This window comes from Mirounga leonina, unplaced genomic scaffold (genome assembly GCF_011800145.1).
Source record: "Mirounga leonina isolate KUSES-001 unplaced genomic scaffold, KU_Mleo_1.0 Mir_288, whole genome shotgun sequence".
Taxonomy (NCBI): domain Eukaryota; kingdom Metazoa; phylum Chordata; class Mammalia; order Carnivora; family Phocidae; genus Mirounga; species Mirounga leonina.
This window is the reverse complement of record NW_023270664.1, coordinates 42,341-69,400: the sequence shown is the minus strand read 5'-3', so window position 1 is coordinate 69,400 and position 27,060 is coordinate 42,341. Positions and strand designations below refer to the sequence as shown.

The 27,060-nt window shown below is 39.7% G+C and overlaps 1 protein-coding gene across 1 annotated transcript; it reads right to left on the bottom strand.

The window, feature by feature from the left end:
* Window positions 1-9,484: 9,484 nt before the first annotated feature.
* On the bottom strand, window positions 9,485-10,513 carry LOC118026747 (plasmolipin-like; the record flags this gene model as incomplete). The annotated part of the gene is made up of 1 exon (XM_035029744.1): window positions 9,485-10,513. A coding segment is annotated over one exon (671 nt), but the record flags the coding sequence as incomplete, so codon positions are not given.
* Window positions 10,514-27,060: the final 16,547 nt, after the last annotated feature.

The window sequence follows — 27,060 nt, the reverse complement described above, 5'->3', positions numbered from 1 at the left end:
CATTGGGATAAAGTAGGGAGCAAGACAAGCAAATTTCCTGCTCTAATGGGAGATACAGAAAAGTAAAATGGTTATTTTCATCAAAGCAGCCAGCATGTCCGTGTCTAGTGCTCTCCAAAAGTGTTCTGCAAAAACTTAAGAGCATGATTATGATATTATGTCAAGCCAGTAGTTCGTCCAGTTCAGCATTTTGTTTTCATTGGTTTCCCCATAAGACAAACTGTAGACAATTAGTCTTATAATATTTGTAAAAGCTAGGTTTGTTGATTAAACACCCTACATTCCTTTACTATTCTACTGGTAATCTATCACTCGTAAATGCATTCAAGTTTTCAGAGTCTGTGTATATTTGGCACATGATTTCTTTTAAAGTAATCTATTTGACAGGTTAACGATCCTCATGTCCTTATTTCCCCTAATGGATCCCTTTCCACCTTGAAGGCATGAGTGGAGAAATGAAAATGAAATCCCCACTTCCCTCCTCCAACCCTCCATTGAGGCTGCTGAGCTGTGATAGCTTCTCCAGAGAAACATTTGCACAGCTGGGCTGCTCACATTGGTCCCCAAACGAAGCTGTGTCCTGGACACTGGGCAACAATTTGTCTCCGTTCTCTTTCCACGCTGCAGAAATTCTCACAGGGTGGGTTCCAGACCAGCAGCAGCACCAGCATCACTTGGGAACTTCTAGAAATTAACCTTGTTGGGCCCCACCCCAGACCTACTGAATCAGAAGCTCAAAGAGTGTTTTCCTGACAATTTCATTTTAACATGACTTCAGGAAATTCTGAGGCACACTCAAGTTTGAGAACTGCAGAGTGGTAACCTTTTCTGCAAAAAAAAAAGGAGGCACTGATGGTTAGTGGAGAGTTTTCATCCTGGCATCAGGAATTAGGACTGGGTACAGTGATGAATAGTGGTGATCCCCAAAGGAGTTGGTCAAGGTAACAGAAACGAGGCAGGAAGATGTCTAGGTGTGCAGTGACTCTTCAGTTACTTGGTAATATTTTATTAACCTAACTGCATGTGTGGTCACCTGTTTGCTCTTATTTTCATCTTTATACTGTTTTCTATGTCTTACAAATACCATTATATAATGTGTTGTGTGCCAGTGCATTCATCCTGGCCCCTTGTTTTGCCTGATGGTTTTATGCATCGAGGGTGCTGTTCTGTTTCTTCTGTCTGTTGACTCAAATGTGCTAGTTCCCCTGGGCCCCCAGAGAACTCCTCTAGTTATTATTGCCAGGGGACACATCCCTTATCCCTGTTTAACCCTTTAATTAAGTTTTAAACTCCTTTAAAATGCTCTTTTCAAATCTAATTTAACTAAAATTGTCTGCTATGAGGTCATGTGCCATATAGCATTTACTCACAGAAGACTTCATTAAGAGCAACATTTGAGAATGGATGTAATCAAAACTCTATTTTGATGTCTGGTACTGATAAAAAACACACATACACACACTACCAAACTCTCCTAGAAAGAAAGCAAAGTGTCCTGAGACTGTCAGGACCAACCCCATTTCCTGAGCCAAAGGCTACGTTTTGTATGCAGCAGGGAGTACTTGACCTCTGCCCTCAGTGGGACTTGGGACAAAAGTTGACTCTGGCCTTGGAGAATTTAAAGAACTCAAGGGTATTCTTTAGTTGACTCAGAACCAAGCCAAGGAATCTTTACAACAGTCTTGCTCCTGGGATCAAATCTTCACCTCTGTGGAAGCTGACTGGGTCAGCTGACCTGGGTCCTGAGTCATATCTTTCGGACCTCCTTGGCTTCCCCACCAGGAGGTTCAGCCCTGCCTCATCTCAGTGACTATCCTCCTGCTATGTGTACCTGGAACTCTCTGAGGCCTTCTGCCAACATTTATCTCTATTTACCTTCCTACTGAAACACCTAGGTTCCTGATTACCTCTCTGCTTCTCCTGACAGGACCTCCCCCTATCACTTGTGAGAGGCATCACCACACCCTGATTCCATCTCCACAGGAGACTCTGGTTCCTGTTTCCTAACTCTTCACACTTGGATGCAGTTCATTTCTAATTCCTGGTAAGTTCTAGGTTTATAAGGCTACATTGGGTGCACATATCTCTGTACGCCTTATGAAGAGTTGAGCTTTGCAGGCCATTGAGCTTTCTAGAGTCGACATGTGATTTCTCTTGTCCAGCTCCATAAAGAGGCAATGGAAGATCTGTCCCAACCAGGACAAGGTCATTCAGAAGATAGCCAGGCAGGGCCTGGTGGCCTTTTGTCCATATGGGAAATAAGAACTGCATAGAGAGGGCAAAAGGGTGCAGTAAGGGCAGCTGTGCCCAGTCGGGAAGCTGGACCTGAAAGTTGGGCTTCCTGGGAATATGTCAGGCCTGCTACGTGAAAACATTCCTCTCAATGTTCATGTGTAACAGCTAAGTAGGTACTCTGTAATCATTGGTGGTTTACAGTTATGTAGTATTTTACACCCTAAATATTTAGGATTACCCAATACAGAATAATGGTTTATAATTAGACATATTATGGGACCTTCTGTTAGAAAGTTTTGAAGAAATAGAAATACCTGGGGAGATTCAGAGTGGGCAAGACCCAGAGTACTGGGCTGTTTACAACTTTACAATGGGCCCCCCAGACTTCCTCTTCAGCTTTTTTTAACTTAATAAATTTGACATGTTACAATTTGTAAATTTATGGTGTTTTGCGTGTTACTTTAATATATTTATACACGGTAATATGATTGCCATTGAAGCAGTATTTATCACATTGTATAATTATAGTATAGTATTACTGACTGTATCATTATACTGTGCATTGGATCTCTGTGGCTTACTTACTACTCTTTACAAGTTTGTACCCACCCACTTATCTCCCCCACTCCCCATCCCCTGGTAGCTACCATTTTACTCTCCATTTTTTTTAAAAGCAGTTTTAACTTTTTTTAGATTCCACATATAAGTGACATCATACAGTACCTGTCTTTCTCTGCCTGACATGGCTTACTTCGCATAATGTGCTCAAGGTCTATCCAAGTTGTTGTGAAGGGCAGGATATCTTCTCTTCTCGTGGCTGAATACTATTCCACTGTGTATGTGTACCACATCTTTTTTATCCATCTATCCCTTAGTGGGCATTTGGGTTGTCTCCATATTTTGGCTATTGTGAATAATGCTGCAATAAACACAGGGGATCATAGATCTTTTCAAAATTCTGTTTTCATTTCCTTTGGGCAAATGCCCAGAAGAATTGCTGGATTGTACAGTAGTTCTATTTCAATTTTTTGAGGAAACTTCATATTGTTTTGCATAGTGGTTGAACCCATGTAATTCTCTCCAACAGGGTACCAAGATTACTTATTACCACCTGTTGCCTCCTGTTTTCTTAATGGTAGTCATTCTACAGGTGTGAGGTGACATCTTATTTTGGTTTTGCTTTATATTTCCCTGATAATTAGTGATGTTGAGCATCTTTTCATGTACCTGGTCACCTTTTTGATGTCTTCTTTAGAAAAAATGTCGCTTTAGTTCTTCTGCCCATTTTTAAATTGGATTGTCTGGATTTTGTTGTTGATGGTGTTGTTAAGTTGTGTTAGTTCTTTATATATTTCGGATACTAATCTCCTATCTGATATATGGTTTGCAAAAACTTCCTCCCATTCTGTAGGCTGCTGTTTCATTTTGTTAAGTTCTTATAATGGGTTAGTCAAAAGGAGAAAAGCAGGAGTGGAGGTCAATTCCTCAGGTTTTTGAGAGGACAGCAGTTAATAGACTCCAGTTCCTTGTCAGCTACTGATCACCTGGAGGAAATGATGTCCTGACTACACTGGACACTGGTCAGTTTTAAAAACAACCTGTGTGCAACCCCGTGGTTGGAATATAGATGACACAGCTGGTGCCATCGGGGCCTTTCCCTTCCCCATTCCAGCTTGATGATGTCAAGGTTGTGGCAGTTGCCCTCCATGGATTTGAAAGTTCCCGCTAAGGATGATGCAGGCCCAGGGTGTGCAAACTGATCTTCATCTTCAGGCTTGTGACACATAAATGACGAAGAACTGATAGTGGCTTTTCTACCGCCCATTTCCCAGTTCAAGCAGACTCTTGAACTATCAGAGTGGCTGCTGAGTTTGGAGAACCACTCTGGAGATGGCGTAACAGAGTCTCAGTGACCTGCAAGGGATTTTTAACAGGCCCTGTGGAGAAAGGGGCCAGTCTAATGGTTTCTTGGGGGGCTCAGAGTCAGGGGTTTCTGTTGAGCCACCCGAGCCTGTGACACCTGACCCGCAGGTACCTGGGGACTGGGGCCACACCACAGTTTGCCTCCTAGGGTCCCACACCAGCCTTTGAATTTAGCCCCTGAGCATGATTCGTTTGACCAACCAAAATGTTTCCAAAAATTTGTCCATGTATTCCAAAATTAGAGGAATATTCACTAAGACAAACACCAAGTAAACAAACTGCTGGATATCAGGTAAACTTCATTTACTCCTGGAATTTCTATGGGCTTGAGATGACAAGAATGAAGTGCTTCCTTCCTGGGCAATTTGAACCTAACATGGATTTAAGTCTGCTGTACAAAAGCCACGGGAACAAAGTTCAGGAAATTGCCCTGCACCTCTTTCTGTAACAGCACTCTGCTCCTGAGTTGCATTCCTCTGCTGATCATCAGACTGTGAATATTCCAGAGGACAAGCCCTGTCTTAGTCATCTTTGCATTCCTAGCTTATGGCTTGGCACATCCTCAAACTCAGCAAATGTTTGAGTTCATTAATTAAAGGATGACTACTTCATCAGGTGGGGGCCACAGTCCAGAGCTAATTAAGGATGTGCTTGAGATCTTTCTGATTCTTCTTTTTTAGGAGTTTATTATGTGAGGAAGGTCTATCCACATCACATGACCCTAGAAAACTTTGGTCAGTTTTTGAGAAGAGCTGACCACTTCTCACTAAGCAACCCAAATTCAACCTGGTCCTGTTTTTTTCAGGCTGTGACGGTAAATGCTTTACAGATTGTGATCTAAATTGGAAAGATGCTAATTTTAGTGAAATAAATCTACTTCTTCAGAAACTTGAGCTTTGGCTGTGGAAGGTATTTTGGCCCAAATCTCTGTTTTGGCTCAAGCATTAGACATTTTGGCTTCAGTGCTCCTATAATAAGACATGAGGTGCCAGGGACAAAACTTCTACCAGACAGGGCAGAATGTCCCTGTAACAGAGAGAACTGCTTCCTTTTAGTGATACACAAAGGATAAAGAGGCTCATTCTGACTTTTGAGTTAGAATCTCCAAAACTTAAGCATTGAGCATTGTCTTTGGCAGGTCCTAGGCCTGGGATGGCATGTTCAAGAACAAGACTGGAATGGAGAGAAACATCTTTTCCCAGGTCCCACAGATGTTGTCAGCCACACAGGCTCACTGGCATCTGACTCCATGTGACAGTGTGGTCGCTTTTAGGAACTTCAAAGCGTATTGGACAGCACACTTGGAGTTCGCCCACAGAATCACCCCATCGTCCTGACTGGGCCCAGAGTACAGTGGTGGCTGACTTGAACAAGAGGCAAAGACATTTGTAATATTTTCACGCCACTTCCAATTTCTCCAAATAATTATTATTAATATTATGCTCCCTTATATTTTGCAAACTTTATAGTTTATAAAATGTTGCCATATACATTACACATTAATATTGTGAGACTATTAAACTGGTAGTATTTTTTAAATTCTACTCCATAAAGACCATGTCCTGTAGCTGTCATTCTGTCTCCATGAAATCAAGGAAATGAGGTGGGCAAATGCCACTTTGGGGAGAAGAAGAAGACAGTGAAGAGAAAAGCCTCCTCACATGAAGGGGAAGAAAGTAAAGCCTTTTGGCCTGGAAAGTGGGAAGGAGGAGAAGCAAGAAGTCAGAGCTCATATCTTGGCTTCTGCTTCCACACACATCCAGGCTGAAATGCCGGAATCCTGGGGGTAGGGTGTTAGGTTGAGGTTAAAGCCAGATACATAGGGATGTGTGCCCCAGTCCTCATTTAGGACTCTGAGAATATCCTCCATTTGGGAGGATCCAGCCAATGTGAGTGAACTCCAGCAGGAAGAGGTGGAAGGGTGGGTGTTCCCAGAGCTCCTGTGTGGTATGCTATAGAAAGAACCAGAAATAGCCACATGTCTTTGGAGGCACAGGTGGTAGTGGCTGAGCTAGAATACAGTGGACTTGTTCAGGGGTCACCCTGAAAAAGGAGAAGGGACTCTACTGATGCAGGCTGTAACTGAATCTTAGAGGTTGTTGCAGCTGGAGCTGAGGTCAGGTTTAGTTAGTGAGGGAGAGCTATCAGCCCCTGATGGAGATGAAACAATCCCACAAATGAAGTGCCATATGAGTGGTTGAGACAGAGGAACACAAGAGTCTTAGAAGGACAACATTGCGGGACAGAGCAGGCAGGTGTCCCTGAAGGGAGAGGCAAAATTGGGCTAAGCCTTAAAGGTGAGATAGACCAGAATAATGAGAGATGACATTGGTACAGGAGAAAAAGACAAGTTTGTGGTAAGACTTTAATGTCAAACCAAAGAACTTAGAGTTTGTCCTAAGGGTCACATCCCAGAGTATCGTGTAGAACACTTGTTCATTGGATTATTAATAAGTGTACCATCAAAAAACAAGGGAACATCCATAGTTTAAAATTAGGGAAACAATGAATTAAACATAGTTAAGCAAGTTATCCCAGTCTCTTCAATATACTCATGTGCATTAAGAAGAATACAATGCATCAAAAACTAATGATGCACTATATGCTGGCTAACTGAACATAATAAAAAATAAAATAATAAATAATAAAAATTTAAAAATGAAGAATATAATGGGAAACACAGGCTTCATCAGAGGGAAAGGAAACAGATCAGGGGAGGCTGTCATGCATGTTAGAGTGGGAGCATCTCAGGGCAAGGACCAGGTTGCCCACTGAGAATGGAAAGACAGACACTGACTGGAAGGTCATTAACCAAGCAGAACTGCTGAGGCATGAGGTCTGAGCACTTGCAGGGTGGAGGAAGAAAGGGAAAAGCCAAATGTTCAAGCTTGAAGTAGTAGTAGTAGTAGAAGGAAGACTCCAACGTTGTTTATAGATGGGGCCGCTAGAGGGCATGCTGCTTCAGGAGTAAAAGAGACGAGTTTCAGACCTCTGTTTGAGATGGAACTGGATATCCAGGTGGCAATGTCCAGCAGACAATTAAGGACTGAAGACTAGGCTCAGGACAGAAGGCAAAGCCAGAGGTAACCTTCTCTGTACTGGCCCCAAGACCTCAAGCTACCATGGGTGTCCCTGCTGCACTGGACCTTCTCCTGGGTCTCTCAGGCAAGTCTACTCTGATCACATGTCCAGCTGGGCTGGATCTTTTCTGTTTTCTCTCCTGTGACAAGCCCTGTACCTCACTTCCTAGGACCCAATATTCCACAAAACCAGTGATTTTTCAAACTGTGGTCTTAGGGAACACTGATGTTCTGCTAGCTGGTTCTAAATGTTCCACCACCAAAAATGAGCAAATTTTCGTTTGAAAAAATAATGAGCAAGTAGCTTGACAGTTTTCAATTTTATTCTTCTTTTGTCATTTTTTTCTTAAACCTTTGGTACCTGTTAACATTAGTGTATTTGCAAGTATTAGCAGATGGCAAAATAAATGAATAAGGAGTAAATGAATATCAACTTAAATTACTCAGAACCAATTGATTATGTTTGACTTGACAGCTCTCTTTTGTGGCTATTAGTGCTCACGATTATAATTTCAGATTAAAACCTATTCTATATATGTTCATAAAATAATTTAAATAAAAACTACATATATATTCTATAGTGATCCATAAATAACCTAGAACTCAAATTGTTTCCACATGTGCAAATATTTAAGAAATTCTCCCAGAACCACAAAATTGAAATTGAAAGCATTTCGTTCACTTAATAAATTTATTGGGTATCTACCATACACTAGTGTTGTAGAGAAACTTAGTTGTAGACCTCAATTCACACTCTCCCTTCCATGGTTGTCCAAGGAAGCAGTTGCCCAATATGGATACTCTGAGAATAGTATCCATTTCTCAGCTGCCCTTGGCCTGGCTGTGTGAACTAGTTCTTGGAAAGAAACATTGCAGAAATGATCTGTACTACTCTCAGCCCTTCCCCATAAAAATTTCCATGCATGATGCTCCATGTTCTTTTCCCATCTAATGGCTGGATCTTGACACTTTGGGCATCCTTGAAAGCCAAGAGCTGAAGGTGGCAGAGTGCCCATCAGACTGGTGATTGCTCAACTGCATGTAAAAGACTCCCCTCTTCCTGATGGCCAGAAACCCACTCAGGTACCAATTAACTGGGTTAAAAATAAATTTTCAATGTGTTAAGTTCCTGGCATTTTGTGGTTTATTGTAATAGTATCCAAACAATACCATGGGTGAATCTCAGATGCCACTTATAGGTGAAAGAAGGCAAATTCAAAAGGCTACATGCTCTATAATTCCACTTACATGACATCTGTGATAGGCAAATCACTAGGTACAGAAAACTGATCAGTGTTTGCCAGAGGCTGGGGATAGAGGGAGATGTTGACTACAAAGGAGCAGGAAGGAATTTTGGAGGTTGATGGAAATGTTCTATATCTGGTATTAACAGTGGTTACATGGCAATAAGCATTTGTCAAAACTCACAGAAATGTTCACTTAAATGAGTGAATTTTACTTATTATAACTCAATTTTTTTAAAGTGGTTATTTTCTTATTTTTCATTATGTTCAGTTAGCCGACAAATTGTATGCATTTTTTTTTAAGAGAAAAGGGAAAAATGCACCATGCAAACACTAATCGAAATCTGAATCAGCTGCAGGCACACCCCTGCTTATTGTACTTCACTTTATTGTGCCTCACAAATACTGCTGATTTTTTACAAATTGGATGTTTGTGGCAACCTTACATAACCTTACATTGGGCAAGTCTATTGGCATTATTTTCTAACACCATTTGCTCACTTCATGTCTCTGTGTCACATTTTGGTACTTCTTGCAATGTTTCAAGCTTTTTCATCTTTTTTCCAAATAAGTTCTTCCATCTTTATTTTTGTAAAAAAAACCCAAAGAGAACAGAGTCACCACCAAGCATGGGACAACTTACCAGGCAAAGTCTTGACTCCCTCCCTCTTTCATGTCAGGGAAGCAGTCAGTTTTGTTAGCTTTTTCCAAAGGGATTACTATAAACAAGGGCTTGGATGAGGGAGGGAAACTTGGCCAGATTTTTCATCACTGAGAAATTGCTTAAAACCCATTGCTTTAAATAACTGGTATGTTTGAAATGCAGGAAAAGAAGATCGTGCTTCATAACCCTCTTTCCACAAATGTCTCCCTAGAAGCAGCCTGTTGGCTTGGGGGAGGGTCAAATCAGAATTGTGTTTTAGGGAATCAGACAGGATCCAAGAGCATGCTCTGCAGTTCGGACACAAAGACTAAGATAAACACACGTGGTTTGTTAGGCTTTTTCTGTGGTGGGTCAGGGGCTGCAGGTCTGGAGTCCTTGTTAGTGTATTTAGTGTTGGTGAGAAGTCTGGGCCCCAGCCTTTGTCTACTAAAGACAAAGCAGAGACACTGAAAGCCCTGTATACCCCCTCACCTTCCACTAAATGTGGGGGATAGGCAGGCGCTGTCAGCCATTGGCCTCTTTCCAGCCCATGTGCACACAGACTTGTGCCAAACCAGAGGAGGGATCCTGATGCCTTAGGAGTGCTGGGTGAGCAGGAGTCTGATGAGCAGAGCAGAGCAAGTTTAGTCCCTTCCAGGCCGACTCTACAAAGGTCTCAGGCCCCTGGCTTATGGGCCGGCCCACAATGGGACCTGGCTATGGCAGGGTCTGGGTGTAGCCACCAGCCAGGTGACTGGTGGCTGCATTTCTGCCCATGCCCTGCCAGGCCTGGAAGCTGAAGAAAGCACTCACTCCATGGGCAATCATCACTAAACGTGCGAAGAAAGAGGGAACTGTACAATGGTTATTCAGCAGGGTGCCCTTCAGGAACCTCAGCTCAAGGACAGCAGAGCAGGTGTTGAAGGCCGTAATGTCAAGAATGGTGGTGCCCACGTTAAATATCTTTAACACCAGCGGCCGGGGCACCATATACAACCTCACATGCAGCTGAAACAGGCAGAGGATGTAGAAGACAATTGTCACCAGCCAGAGGAAGACAGCAATGAACATGACCCAGCCATAGGCCAGGTACAGGTGGTACCGTTGGGCAATCAGGGCCCACACCAGCCGCCCCAGCACCTGCTGCAGCAGTGCAAGTACATGGAGCCTGGAGCAGAGGAAGCCCAGGTCCGGGCGCAGTGGGGAGACTGAGGCGCCTGCCCCCTGCCAGGGGCAGCTGCTCTGTGTGCTCATTTTCGTTGCGAACTCAGCCTTGGGGCTCCACTCACCTCCTGTCCTGGCTCCAGCCGCTGCCACTGCCCCTCCCCTGGTGGGTGCCAGTTGCTGCACAGCTCCTCCCTGGGGGGCTCTGGCTCCCACTAGGCCTCCTTACACAGTGAAACAGCCAAACTGTTTCATTACTATTATATTTGTTATGGTGATCTGTGATCAGTGGTTATAACTTGCTGAAAGTTCAGATGATGGTTAACATTTTGTAGCAACAAAGTGTTTTTTTTTCTGCTGCTTAACTTTCCCCCCTTTATTTATCTATCTATCTATCTATCTATCTATCTATCTATCTATCTATCTATCTATCTATTTATTTGATGTAGTGTTCCATGATTCACTGTTTGTGTATAATACCCAGTGCTCCATGCAGAACGTGCCCTCCTTAATACCCGTCACCAGGCTAACCCATCCCCCCACCCCCCTCCCCTCTAGAACCGTCAGTTTGTTTCTCAGAGTCCGTAGTCTCTCATGGTTTGTCTTCCCCTCAGATTTACCCCCCTTCATTTTTCCCTTCCTGCTATCTCCTTCTTCTTCTTTTTTTTTTTTTTAACATATAATGTATTATTTGTTTCAGAGATACAGATCTGTGATTCAAGTCTTACACAATTCACAGCACTCACCATAACACATACCCTCCCCAATGTCCATCACCCAGCCACCCCATCCCTCCCACCCCCCACCACTCCAGCAACCCTCAGTTTGTTTCCTGAGATTAAGAATTCCTCATATAAGTGAGATCATATGATACATGTTTTTCTCTGATAGACTTATTTCACGTAGCATAATACCCTTTAGTTCCATCCACGTCGTTGCAAATGGCAAGATTTCGTTTTGTTTTTGATGGCTGCATAATATTTCATTGTATATATATACCACCTCTTCTTTATCCATTCATCTGTTGATGGACATCTTGGCTCTTTCCATAATATGGCTATTGTGGACATTGCTGCTATAAACATTGGGGTGCACATACCCCTTCGGATCACTATATTTGCATCTTTGGGGTAAATACACATTAGTGCAATTGCTGGATTGTATGGTAGCTCTATTTTCAACTTTTTGGGGAACCTTCATATTATTTTCCAGAGTGGCTGCATCAGCTTGCATTCCCACCAACAGTGTAGGAAGGTTCCCCTTTCTCCATATCCCCACCAACATCTGTCGTTTCCTGACTTGTTAATTTTAGCCATTCTGACTGGTGTGAGGTGGTATCTCATTGAGGTTCTGATTTGGATTTCCCTGATGCCGAGCGATGTTGAGCACTTTTTCATGTGTCAGTTGGCCATTTGGATATCTTCTTTGGAAAAATACCTGTTCATGTCTTCTGCCCATTTCTTGATTGGATCATTTGTTCTTTGGGTGTTGAGTTTGATGAGTTCTTTATAGATTTTGGATACTAGCCCTTTATCTGATATGTCATTTGCAAATATCTTCTCCCATTCTGTCGGTTGTCTTTTGGTTTTGTTGACTGTTTCCTTTGCTGTGCAAAAGCTTTTTATCTTGATGAAGTCCCAATAGTTCATTTTTGCCCTTGCTTCCCTTGCCTTTGACAATGTTTCCAGGAAGAAGTTGCTGCAGCTGAGGTCGAAGAGGTTGCTGCCTGTGTTCTCCTTTAGGATTTTGAAGGACTCCTGTCTCACATTGAGGTCTTTCAACCATTTGGAGTCTATTTTTGTGTGTGGTGTAAGGAAATGGTCCAGTTTCATTCTTCTGCATGTGGCTATCCAATTTTCCCAACACCATTTGTTGAAGAGACTTTTTTTTTCCAATGGACATTCTTTACTGCTTTGTCAAAGATGAGTTGACCATAGAGTTGAGGGTCCATTTCTGGGCTCTCTATTCTGTTCCATTGATCTATGTGTCTGTTTTTGTGCCAGTACCGTACTGTCTTGATGATGACAGTTAGTTAATAGAGCTTGAAGTCCAGAATTGTGATGCCACCAGCTTAGCTTTTCTTTTTCAACATTCTTCTGGCTATTCGGGGTCTTTTCTGGCTCCATACAAATTTTAGGATTATTTGTTCCATTTCTTTGAAAATATTTGATGGTATTTTGATAGGGATTGCATTAAATGTGTAGATTGCTCTAGGTAGCATTGACATCTTCACAATATTTGTTCTTCCAATCCATGAGCATGGAACATTTTTCCATTTCTTTCTGTCTTCCTCAATTTTTTTCATGAGAATTTTATAGTTTTCTGAGTATAGATTCTTTGCCTCTTTGGTTAGATTGAGTCCTAGGTATCCTATGGTTTTGGTTGCAATTGTAAACGGAATCGACTCTTTAATTTCTCTTTCTTCTGTCTTGTTGTTGGTGTATAGGAATGCCACTGATTTCTGTGCATTGATTTTATATCCCGCCACTTTACTGAATTCCTGTATGAGTTCTAGCAGTTTTGGGGTGGAGTCTTTTGGGTTTTCCATATAAAGTATCATTTCATCTGCAAAGAGCGAGAGTTTGACTTCTTCTTTGCCAATTCGGATGCCTTTTATTTCTTTTTGTTGTCTGATTGCTATGGTTAGGACTTCTAATACTATGCTGAATAGCAGTGGTGATAGTGGACATCCCTGCCGTGTTCCTGATCTTAGAGGGAAAGCTCTCGGTTTTTCCCCATTGAGAATGATATTCGCTGTGGGTTTTTCATAGATGGCTTTTATGATACTGAGGTATGTACCCTCTATGCCTATACTCTGAAGAGTTTTGATCAACAAAGGATGCTGTACTTTGTCAAATGCTTTTTCTGCATCTATTGAGAGGATCATATGGTTCTTGTTCTTTCTTTTATCAATGTATTGTATCATATTGATTGGTTTGTGGATGTTGAACCAACCTTGCAGCCCAGGGATAAATCCCACTTACTTGTGGTGAATAATCCTTTTAATGTACTGTTGGATCCTATTGGCTAGTATTTTGGTGAGAATTTTTGCATCCATGTTCATCAGGGATATTGGTCTGTAATTCTCCTTTTTGATGGGGTCTTTGTCTGGTTTTGGGATCAAGGTAATGGTAGCCTCATAAAACGATTTTGGGAGTTTTCCTTCCATTTCTATTTTTTGGAACAGTTTCAGAAGAATAGGTATTAATTCTTCTTTAAATGTTTGGTAGAATTCCCCTGGGAAGCCATCTGGCCCTGGGCTTTTGTTTTTTGGGAGATTTTTGATGACTGCTTCAATTTCTTTAGTGGTTATAGGTCTGTTCAGGTTTTCTATTTCATCCTGGTTCAGTTTTGGTAGTTGATACATCTCGAGGAATGCCTCCATTTCTTCCAGGTTATCTAATTTGCTGGCATAGAGTTGCTCATAATATGTTCTTATAATTGTTTGTATTTCTTTGGTGTTGGTTGTGATCTCTCCTCTTTCATTCATGATTTTGTTGATTTGGGTCATTTCTCTTCTCTTTTTGATAAGTCTGGCCAGGGGTTTATCAATCTTGTTAATTCTTTCATTGATCTGTTCTACTGTTCTTTTAGTTTCTATTTCATTGATTTCTGCTCTGATCTTTATTATTTCTCTTCTCCTGCTGGGTTTAGGCTTTATTTGCTGTTCTTTCTCTAGCTCCTTTAGGTGTAGGGTTAGGTTGTGTACTTGAGACCTTTCTTGTTTCTTGAGAAAGGCTTGTATTGCTATATACTTTCCTCTTAGGACTGCCTTTGCTGCATCCCAAAGATTTTGAACAGTTGTGTTTTCATTTTCATTGATTTCCATGAATTTTTTTAATTCTTCTTTAATTTCCTGGTGGACCCACTCATTCTTCAGTAGGATGGTCTTTAGCCTCCATGGATTTGAGTTCTTTCTGACTTTCCTCTTGTGATTGAGTTCTAGTTTCAAAGCATTGTGGTCTGAAAATAGGCAGGGAATGATCCCAATCTTTTGGTACCGGTTGAGACCTGATTTATGACCTAGGATGTGATCGATTCTGGAGAATGTTCCATGGGCAATAGAGAAGAATGTGTATTCTGTTGCTTTGGGATGGAATATTCTGAATATGTCTGTGAGGTCCTTTTGGTCCAGTATGTCATTTAAAGTCTTTATTTCCTTGTTGATCTTTTGCTTAGATGATCTGTCCATTTCAGTGAGGGGGGTGTTAAAGTCCCCCACTATTATTGTATTGTTGTCAGTGTGTTTCTTTGCTTTTGTTATTAATTGGCTTATACAATTGGCTGCTCCCATGTTAGGGGCATAGATATTTACAATTGTTAGATCTTCTTGTTGGATAGACCCTTTAAGTAGGATATAGTGTCCTTCCTCATCTCTTATTATAGTCTTTGGTTTAAAATCTAATTTGTCTGATATAAGGATTGCCACCCCAGCTTTCTTTTGGTGTCCATTAGCATGGTAAATGGTTTTCTACCCCCTCACTTTCAATCTGGAGGTGTCTTTGCGTCTAAAATGAGTCTCTTGCAGACAGCATATCGATGGTTCTTGTTTTTTAATCCAATCTGATACCCTGTGTCTTTTGATTGGGGCATTTAGCCCATTTACATTCAGGGTAACTATTGAAAGATATGAATTTAGTGCCATTGTATTGCCTGTAAGGTGACTGTTACTGTATATTGTCTGTGTTCCTTTCTGGTCTATGTTGCTTTTAGGCTCTCTCTTTGCTTAGAGGACCCCTTTCAAGATTTCCTGTAGGGCTGGTTTTGTGTTTGCAAATTCCTTTAGTTTTTGTTTGTCCTGGAAGCTTTTTATCTCTCCTTCAATTTTCAATGACAGCCTAGCTGGATAGAGTATTCTTGGCTGTATATTTTTCTCATTTAGTGCTCTGAATATATCCTGCCAGTCCTTTCTGGCCTGCCAGGTCTCTGTGGATAGGTTTGTTGCCAGTCTAATGTTTCTACCATTGTAGGTTACAGACCTCTTGTCCCAAGCTGCTTTCAGGTTTTCCTCTTTGTCTTTGAGACCTGTAAGTTTTACTATTAGATGTCGGTGCATGTTTCCTTCCCCAGATTAGGGATGTTCTCTGCTATATTTTGCTCCAGTATACCTTCTGCCCCTCTCTTCTTCTTCTTCTTCTTCTTCTTCTGGGATCCCAATTATTCTAATATTGTTTCGTCTTATGGTATCACTTATCTCTCAAATTCTGCCCTCATGATCCAGTAGTTGTTTATCTCTCTTTTTCTCAGCTTCTTTATTCTCCATCATTTGGTCTTCTATATCACTAATTCTCTCTTCTGCTTCATTTATCCTAGCAGTTAGAGCCTCCATTTTGGATTGCACCTCATTAATAGCCTTTTGATTTCGACTTGGTTAGATTTTAGTTCTTTTATTTCTCCAGAAAGGGTTTCTCCAATATCTTCCATGCTTTTTTCAAGCCCAGCTAGTATCTTTATAATCATCATTTGAACTCTAATTCCAACATCTTACTAATGTCCGTAATGATTAGGTCCCTGGCAGTCGGTACTGCTCCTTGTTCTTTTTTTTGAGTTGATTTCTTCCATCTTGTCATTTTCTCCAGAGGAGAATAGATGAAGGAGAGAACAAAATCCTAACAGGGTAACAATGACCCCAGAAAAATATACACTAAACAAATCAGAAGAGACCCGAAACTGGGGGAAAAGAATGGGAAAGAAAGAAAAAAGAAAAGAAAAAGATAAAAACAAACAAACAAACAAAAAAACAGAATATGATTAAATATGATCAGGCTGGTGCATAGATCAGTGCCACACATTAGATTTTGGGCATATTTTGGTCTGTTAGAAGAAACTGCCTCCCAAAATTTTAAAGAAAGAAAAACTTATGTATGTACAAAAATAAGGGTAAATACGATAAAGGGATGGAATATGACTGTAAAGATGAAAATTATAAAAGATTTTATAAAAGGAATTGATAAGATAAGAAATGTTGAATAAAGAAAGAAGAGAAATTTGAAAAAAAATAAAGGAGAGAATGTGATCAGGCTGGAGACTAGAACAAAGCCATACACTAGAGATTTAGGGTATATTTTGATCTGTTAGAAGAAACTATCTCAAAATTTTAAAGAGAGAACAACTTATATATATATGCCAAAAATAAGGGTATCTACTATGAAGGGATAGAATATGACTCTAAAAATGAAAAATAAAAAAGATTTTTTAAAAAAGGGATTGATAAGATGTTGGTTGAAAAAGAAAAATTCAAAAAAAGAAAAGAAAAGGAAAAGAAAATTTAAAAAATTAACTTTGAAAGACTAAAGAATCATGGTAAAAAAGCCATGAATTCTATGTACAGTATTCCCCTTGTGCTGGAGTTCTGCTGTTCTCATTGATCGGTAAACTTGGTCTTGGCTGGCTGTTCTTGCTGATCTTCTGGGGAGGGGCCTGTTGCCGTGGTTCCCAAACGTCTTTGCCGGAGGCGGAATTGCACCACTCTTGCGGGTCTGGGCTAAGTGATCTGCTCAGGTTTGCTCTCTTGTATCTTTGGTTTCCTGCGAGCTTTCCAAACAGCTTTGGAGGATGAGAGTGAAAATGGTGACCTCCCAGTCTCTGCCCCAGAGGACCCAAGAACCCAGGGCCCCACTCCTCTGTGAGCCTCCAGAGAAAAGCAGTCAATCACTCCCGTCTCCCCAGTCTCCAGCCTCTCTCTGTGCTCACCCAGCCTGTCACTGAGCATTTCTATCTCTGACTCATGACGCCGTGTGGAGTCTCCAAACCCAGGAGATCTCTGCAGTGCACTCCCGCGCGGCTCCTCCCAGGGGAGGAAGGGGAGTCTCCCCGGATCTGCTGCTTGTTAGGTCCCTGCTGGAAATGCAGTGGCCCGACTGTGCCACAGATCCCGGTTTATGGCAACCCCAAGTTGAGAGCCCACTCCTCGGCTCTGTCTCTGCCGCTGGCTTCCCCGCTCCGATACCTGGGAGCTCTGCCGCACTCAGGCACCTCTGGTCTTTCTGTGACCCTGAGGGTCCTGAGACCACACTGTCCTAGCGAGGGTTCCACCCCCTACTTAGCCACTGGAGCAACGTCCCTCAGTAGAGCTGACTTCTAAAAATTCCAATTTTGTGCTCTGCTGCTCTATCACTTGCTGGTAGCAGCTGACGGAGACTGCCTCCCCCGCCGTCTATCTTCCCAAATATTGCCTTGGATTCACTTCTCCGCACGTCCTACCTTCCAGAAAGTGGTCGCTTTTCTGTTCAGAGAGTTGCTGCTATTCTTTTCTTCGATCTCCTGTTGAGTTCTTAGGTGTTCAGAATGGTTTGATCCCTATCTAGCTGAATTCCTGGGACCAGACAAAATTTAGGTCTCCTCCTCCTCCTCCATCTTGCTCCTTCCCTCCTATTTAGATGTTCTTTAAATTCTCATAGTAATGTCTGCTGTTTTCAGTGTATGGATATTGCAGTACTTTTTAAAACCTATCCTTGAGTATTTCATGTTTCATGATTCTATTATAAATGATACTATTATTTTTACTGTAATCTCCAATTGTTTATTGCTAGTATGTAGAAATACAATTGCTTTTTTAATATTGACCTTGCATCCTAAGACATTGCTACACTTACTTTTTAATTCCAGTAACTTCTAAAATAGATTCTTTAAGATATACACTGTATAGACAGTTATGCTGTGAAGAAAAGGGGGTTCTATTAACTTTAAAAATATATGTATATGTTAATTTTCCCCTTTATTTCTCTAGATAGGCCCTGCAGCACAATGTTGAATAGAATTGGTAAGAGCAGGGGTGCCTGGATGGCTCAGTTAGTTATGTGTGGACTCTTGATTTCAGCTGGGGTCATCATCTCATGGTCATGAGATCGAGCCCCGTATTGGAGCATGGAGCCACCTTGGGGTTCTCTCTCTCCCTCTCCCACTGTGCTCACTTGCTCTCTCTCTCAAAGAAATAAATAAATCTTAAAAAAAAAAAAAAAAGAAGTTAAGAGCAGACATCCTTGCCTTAGTTCTGATCTTAAAGGGAAAAGAGGCTTCTACTACTCTGTAGAGTATTAACTGTGGGTGCTTTGGAAATTTTTCTATTTCTTTCTTTCTTTCTTTTTAAGATTTTGTTTATTTATTTGACAGAGAGAGACACAGCAAGAGAGGGAACACAAGCAGGGGGAGTGGAGAGGGAGAAGCAGGCTTCCTGTGGAGCTGGGAGCCTGAAGAGGGCTCAATCCCAGGACCCTGGGGGTCATGACCTGAGCTGAAGGCAGATGCTTAATGACTGAGCCACCCAGGCACCCCTCTTCTATTTCTGATTAGCTACCTTAAACTAATATTGAATTTTGTCAAAATGTTTTCTGCATCTCTTGGCTTGATTATATGTTTTTTTCTCTTTTTCTTTTTAGCCTCTTAGCATAGTGGACTACAGTAATTGACTTTTGGATATTAAAACAAATTTGCGTACCTGGTGACAGTTGCACTCAGACATGATTAATTACCCTTTCTATGTACTGCTTATTCTATTGACTTATATTTTGTTTAAAGACTTTACTGTCTATGTTCATGAGGGATATTCATTTTTGTGGTTTTCTGTTTTTGTAATCTTTTATCTGCTTTTGGTATCAGGATAATGCTAATCTCATAAAATAGTAGTGGAAATGTACTTTCCTCTTTCCTTTTCTGGATGTTTGTGTAGATGTTTTGTTTTATTTTGTTTGTTTTAAATGTCTGGCAGAATTCACCAGAGACTGGGACTGGGGTTTTCTGGTTTAGAATGTTTTACCATTAATTTAATTTTTTCTAATAGATAATGAGATATCAAATGTATGGTGATTAACATAACATAATAAAATTAAAAAAAATAAAGAACATCTAAATAAATAGAAATGTCAAGTCAATTAATATGAAATCTTATTGTTAAAATGTCAATTTTCTTCAAGTTGATCTAAAGATTTAATAAAACTTCAATCAGAATTCCAAGAGAGTATTTTGTACAAATTTATAAGCAGATTGTAAAATTACATGCAAATTCAAAAAATGTAGAATAGCTAAAACAATTTTGATAAAGCTCAAATTTGGAGGATTTAAAACACATGATTTAAATATGTATACTAATGCTACACTAATGAAGACAATGAGATATTAGTGTAAGGACAGATATATAGACCAATGGAACTAAATGGAATCCGGAAATAAATCCACATAATTAATTATTTGACAAATGTGCTACAGTAATTTAACAGAGAAAGAATAGTTTTTTTTTTTTTTCATATATATTACTGGAACAATTGAGTATCTATACGGATAAGAACAATTTACCCTTACCTCACACCATATTTACAAAAAAACAAAACAAAACAAAACAAAACTGAAAATGCATCATAGACATAAATGTTAAACTTAAAACTGTAACATTGTAAGAAAATGTAGAAATAAATCTTTCTAATCTTGAGTTAGGCAAAGATACACTAGATATAACAGTAAAAGCACGAATAACAGAAATAATTGATAACTGGGCTTTCTCCAAAATTAGGATTCTTTACTATTCCAAAGATGCTGTTTAAAAAAATCTGAAAAGGCAAGCAAAAAAAACCAGGTTCTTAAGTGTAGAGGACACACTGGTTGTTGCCAGAGAGAGATGGGTGCGGGGATGGGTGAAATAGGTGAAGGGGACTAAGAGTACACTTATGATGAGCACTGAGTAATACATAGAATTGTTGAAGGAGTATATTGTACACTTGAAACTAATGTAAGACTGTATGTTAGTTATATGGTAATTTAAAAATAAATAAATAAGAATTAAAAAAATACCTGAAAAGGTGAGGTTCAGGCTGGGAGAAAAATATATCTGATAAAGTACTTGTATCTAGACTTTATAAAGAACTCTCAAAAGTCAATATTATAAAGACATACAATCTGATAAAAATATTGATAAAAGATTTGAACAGACACATTACCACAAAAGGATATTTGCATTAGGAAAATGAAGATGAAAGTTAAAAACACCAAAAGATGCCATTACCTAACTACTAGAATACCTCAAATTAAAAAGACTTGCAAAAGCAAGTATTGAAGAGGATGTGAAGAAATGGGAACTCTCCTATATTGCTGATGGGAATGTAAATGAGACAGTCACTTTGAAACACAGTTTAGGCATTTTTTTTTATATAAATGTACACTTAAAATTTAACCAAGCACTTCTACTTCAGATGTCTACAAAGCCTTGTACACAAATGTCCAATAACAGCTTTTTTCATGATAACCAAACAAACAACTAAAGTTTCTTTCAGTTGGTAAATGGATAAACAAATTAGGGTATATTCATACAATGGTATATGACAAAGCAATAAAAAAGGATTGAAATACTCATAAACACAACAGCATGAATGAATATCAAAAGTATTATGTTACATGAAGAAGAAAAAAAAACAGACATAAATACCACATAGTATATGATTCCAGTTCTATAAATTCTAGAAAAGGCAAATAGTGACGGAGAGAAGATCAATGATTGCCTGGGGATGGTGCTGGTGGTAAGCAAAAGAAACAATGGAAATGTTCTCAATGTTGTGCTAGTGGTTCCATGACTGTGTATATTTTGTAAAACTCATTGAATTTCATATTTAAAATGAGTGAATTTTGTCATACCCCAATTCTACAGAAATGTAACAAATTAAAAAGAAAGGAGGGCACGTGTTGTGATGAGCACTGGGTGTTATACACAACTAAGGAATCATTGAACACTACATCAAAAACTAATGATGTATTATATGTTGGCTAACTGAACATAATAATAAAAAAACCCCCGAAAGAATATACACTCATTGCAAGAAATAGGGAGAAGCAAATGAAAATAAATCCAAAATAAGACATTTGTAACAATTTGGTGCATGGTCTTTCAGATTGTTTTCTATGAATAGATACTGAATACATTGCTTTATAAATATTTCAAACTGTTCTGTTTTCATATAATTACACATTTTGAATATCTTTCTATGTCAATAAATACTTTGTATACTACCTTTTTATATTCAGTTTGTTTATGAAAAATTACTTAACAAATCGCCTATAGTTGAATATTCAAATAATTTTTCATTTTTTAGTGATGCAAACCATGTTATAGTTTCAAATATTCTAATTTTAGTGCAATAGTTTTGGCCAGAATTGTTTTACATTTTATGAGCTTCATAAGGGCTACGAAAAGATTTTCAGAGGAACGGCAAAAGTCCGTTTTGGTCATGGGCTGACTCATAGATTTCAAAGTGACCCAAATGAGATTACAAACAACTATCACAGACAATGGAAGATATATTTTTGGGTGACTAAGATTTTAACTACTTCTATACTCAACCAGGTAGAAATGATCTATTCAACGCATGCTTGTGAAGACAAACTGAACAGAGAGAAGAGTTAAAAGTCCCAGTCTTCAGTTCCACCTGTTATAGCTAGAGTAGCACACTGTGGTAAAGGAATGAATTTCAGTGGTGAAGGTTAGGGGATTCCAAGTTTTATTCCTCCTAGCTATTAACAGCACCTGGCATTTTCCTGGTGTTTGACTTCACTGAGAACTTTCACATCTATTAAATCATCTGGGACTTACTAACAACCAAGCCATGTAAAATGAAGAAACTGAGGCAGAAAGTGACTGAGACACTTGCTCATGGCTAACTAGCTGATGAGTAATGAAGCTAGGACAAGAACTACAGGTTTCTGATCTCAAATTTCATAGTCCTCATTGTGTTTCACAGTATCAATGTATTATAGCATCAGATGGGCACCATGGGCGATCACTCCCTTGTGTTGAGAGAATTCACCACATTTCATTCTGAGGTGGTGTTTGCATGAATCTGCACATGGGGTAAGATGACAGAGTTGTATCCACACCTTGTACCAATGTCCATTTTTCTGGTTTTGATATTTACTATAGTATACAGAGCTTCTCTGTACTAAACTTGCAACTTGTTAAGAATCTATAGTTATTGCAAAAAAACCCACCACAACCCCCTAAAACAATAATGAATCAAGGAAATTTAGAAAAGCAGAATAAATAGGAAACAATTCTTAAAAAAATAAGTTGTATTCTATTCCCTGTTCAGGTGGGTGAAAACTTTGCTCACAGTTCCGAGTGTCACTGAAATTTCACCTATTGATCACTATTTTGTTCCAGGATGGCCAACTGATTCAAAAGATAATTTCAGATCTATGTATCTGCCTTTTATTCTGATTTAAATTCAATTAGCTTGTTCACGATTTGGCATGGAGCAGCATGTATCATCTCATCTATCCTCACGATAACCCCCAGAGATTGGTAACAATCTTACCAACAGATTGCAAATGCGAAAACTATTCATTTAGGAAAAACTTTCCATTCCATTCTATTTTTTACACAAATCTGGGGTATTCTAGCGATTTCAGTCTAATTTCATTCAATGCACAAATTGTCTTTTATGGCTATAACTCAGACAATTTCAGTACTGGTGGCAAAGGGTTTATTTTGGTTTTGCATCACCCTGAACCCTCTGTAGTTGTGTTTACTATATGCTTCAAAACAACAGTGCAATCAGTAGGATGTAGTTCTGTCTTCCCAAGGGAATGGTCAATTTCAAACTTGCCTCAAAGTAGACAAACAGGCATTTAGGTGGCCTTAGATCATTCTGTTCAACAAATTCCAGGAATCATGGACTTTCTGGCTGCCAGACCAAGATAAATTGGAGAGTTGCACATAATTCTACAGTTCACTCAACTTCTCTGAGAATAGAAATGGAAAACTTTTGTGCAAGCAACCCAAAGATTCTGAGACACGGACTGCTGGATTCCAGATCCTTGGCTGTTCTTTGTTCCTATCACATGAGAGAAAGTAGTTGGCCCACAGAGTGCAGTTCTTGCAGAGCTGCTTTCCCTGTGAAAACTTGAGACAAGACCCCATTTGTTTCCCAAGAGATTCAATATCTATTAATATCATGTGTTTGCTCTATAAAATAAATATCAGCTCATGCTCATACTACAGGATATTTACATCTTGCTTATTCATGGATTATCTAGATAGCAAATCTGAAGGAAACCCAGTGGGTGGCTTGATACATACTCTACAGTTACTTACTTTTTTAAAGAAAAGGCAAAGCCACGGGGCTCATGGGTGGCACAGTCAGTTAAGCGACCAAATCTTGGTCTTGGTCTCAGGGTCCTGGGATCGAACCCTGCATCAGGCTCGCACTCAGGGTGGAGCCTGCTTGAGATTCTCTCTCCCTTTCCCTCTGCCTCTCCTACTCAAGCTCTCTCTCTAAAATACATAAATAAATCTTTAAAAAAAAGACAGAGTCAGCTAATGTTTAATACAGGAAAGAACCATGAAAAAGCTTTTTTAACTGTTCAGTTGACAAATGTCTTTATTGTAGTCTTTTCCTTTGATAAGAGGAATTAGCACCTAAACATTAACTGAGCCCCACTTCTGATACAAAGACCAGGATTTGGGCAATTCAAATTATATTGTAACTTCCCAAAGACTGAATTTTACTTGAACAGTTGATTGGGTTAAGCAATAAAATGTAAAGTTAAAAATGATTAATGTTCTAGCTTTAGCTTACTGCTATAGACATTAATTTTCAAAGCAAATTATGATTGACAAACTGAGGGGAAAGCATTTCAACAAAACTGTAAAACAATTAAACCTAGATGTAGACTCTTTCTTTAGTGAACTCAATTTCAGTTACACCTTTAAACATAATAAGCTAATACAACATTCCTTTCCATGGGTTTGAAGTTCATGGTTCAGAGACAATAAATGTAGCTCAGACCAAAAATGAAACAGGATCTGCTCTGGAGAAATAGTGGTTCTCCTGGGATAATCATTAACTCTGCAGAGAGGCAGGTCAGATGAAAGGGCCCCCTTTTGGGCAGTCTATGTAAGTTAGATGAAACTTCACCACCTCATTTGAGACACAACTTTGTGTTTTCATTCTGTGGAGAAAACTGGAGCATCATTACCTAAAATCTATAAAATACTTTAGCCTTTTAAAATATCAGCTCCATTTCTGTTTAAATAGCATGAACAAAATTTCTAGTGTACCCCAAGGCATCTTTTAGACTTTAAGTGTTCATGACTGGTGACAAATAAGATTGGGTGATGACTGTATTGCCTGGCCTTAAAAATACTATAAAGCATAATAATGGAAAGGCTACTAAAATTTTTTTCCAAGTAAACCAACTTGAACTTCATTGACACATTTATTTTCTTTCCATGTATTCATGGTTAGAAAATCGAATCCTTATGGAATGTTTGCGTTCTATCTTCTCATGCCATCCTAGCCACGATGACTAATTTATTCAGGTGCTACCTGGAGAATAATAGTATGTGGGTTAGGCATAATGCTTACTCTGTGTAGACTTGGATGATGAAAGGATCAGCATATAATATATGAACCACACACATGTATTTTGTCTTTGCAAATATAAATTTTTATTACCAGCCTATTTTTGTTAACTTCCACTTTCTTTTTTAAAAATTTTTTTATTGTTATGTTAATCACCATACATTACATCATTAGTTTTTGATGTAGTGTTCCATGATTGATTGTTTGTGCATAACACCCAGTGCTCCATGCAGAACATGCCCTCTTTAATACCCATCACCAGGCTAACCCATCCCCCCACCCCCCTCCCCTCTAGAACCCTCAGTTTGTTTTTCAGAGTCCATTGTCTCTCATGGTCCGTCTCCCCCTCCGATTTCCCCCCTTCATTCTTCCCCTCCTGCTATCTTCTTCTTCTTCTTTTTTTCTTAACATATATTGCATTATTTGTTTCAGAGGTACAGATCTGTGATTCAACAGTCTTGCACAATTCACAGCGCTCACCATAGCACATACCTTCCCCAGTGTCTATCACCCAGCCACCCCATCCCTCCCACCCCACCCCCCACTCCAGCAACCCTCAGTTTGTTTCCTGAGATTAAGAAATCCTCATATCAGTGAGGTCATATGATACATTTCTTTCTCTGATAGATTTATTTCACTCAGCATAACACCCTCCAGTTCCATCCACATCGTTGCAAATGGCAAGATCTCATTCCTTTTGATGGCTGCATAATATTCCATTGTAACTTTCTTTTAAAAACAAAGGTGAATTGAAATATTCCAAAGTTCAAATAGTAGATTCTTCTTATTACTAAACATGTTAAATCCTACCCAGCTAAACCATCTCTCACCTTCGTGGTGGCCTCAGGACATTTTCTTGGCTTCAGCTCCATCTCTTCCTATTATTCCAGATCCCCATGTGATTTCCCATCCATTGCTTTCTCCTCCAGATCAACACCTGGTCTGTTTTGTTAATCTTTACCACTGAAATTTCTGAACTTCCACTCTCAAAAGAGAGACGAATAATGTTTTCAGTCTGCTAATTTCTCATGACTCACGTGGAATCACTTTTTCTTAGGAAATGGATCCTCCATTTTATCATCTGGTCTTTTTAGGAAATCAAATAATTTTTTTCCCTAAATATATATATATATTTTAGAGGATGGACCTATGATGCAAACCTTACACCATCTCAACTGAAATATTTCTGAGGATTTCCACTCGTTAAGATTAAAAACAAAACCAAAATCCTGAACACACCCACAGAGCTCACACAATCTTCCCTAAATATCTTAAACTGCCAAACATAACACAACAGTTTTTGAATAGGATTAGTAGCTTCTTTATAACAAATGTGACCTTATTTGCAGATTTGAACCCCAAGTTTCACTTGTCCCACTCTATTACTGAGGTGGTAATTCCACCTCACTCCCATAGGCTTCTCTATCCAACTACTGAAATGACTCTTGTCAGCATCATTATTGACCTCCATTTTGCCAAATCCATTAGTCACTTCCCTGTCCTTGGCTATTACTAAACCTCTCAGCAGGATTCAACACAGTCCATCACTATATAAGATCACTTTTACTTTTCTCCTGTTTAGAGTACTTTTGTTTCAGCACTACAGTCCTTTGGTTTTCCTCTAATCTCACTGGCTGCACACTCTCAGATTCCTTACTGGGTCCTTTTCCTATACCAGAAGGTAACTTCAGTGAGCCCTGGAGGTCTCTGATTGGCCCTCTATTCCTACCTTCTCTTCTGCATTGTCTCTCTGGGAATTCTCATCAGTGGGAAGTGCCAGTCTCTGAACTGTTCTTCCTATATTTACGTTTGCTACTTATGTCCTATTTTCTTTTCTTTTCTTTTTTTTTTTTAAGATTTTATTTATTTGACAGAGAGAGATAGCGAGAGAGGGAACACAAGTAGGGGGAGTGGGAGAGGGAGAACCAGGCTTCCCGCCGAGCAGGGAGCCCGATGTGGGACTCGATCCCGGGACCCCGGGATCATGACCTGAGCCGAAGGCAGACGCTTAACGACCGAGCCACCCAGGCGCCCTTTATGTCCTATTTTCTACAATACAAAGTGACCTTTTGAAAATACAATATAGATGTCTCGTCAACTTGATTTTTTGTTTGTTCTACAACACAAGTGACCCCTAAATCAGCTGTTCATCTTTATCTCCAACTTGAAACACCATGAGAGACCCACCATTGCCTGACCACATTCCTGTGGTTCAAGAAACACAAACTTCCATACTTTCCTTCTTCCTCTTTATGGAAATTTTGGTCACATTGCTCCTTATAGTTTTGTACTGCCACATGGCCTCTGCCATCTGGAACCCTGTGATCCCAATGGATACAAGGAAATCCATTTTCATAGCTACATCTCCTACTGCCAACCCCAGACTCCAGGGGTTAGCCACCCCATGATACTCAATGATATCAGTATCC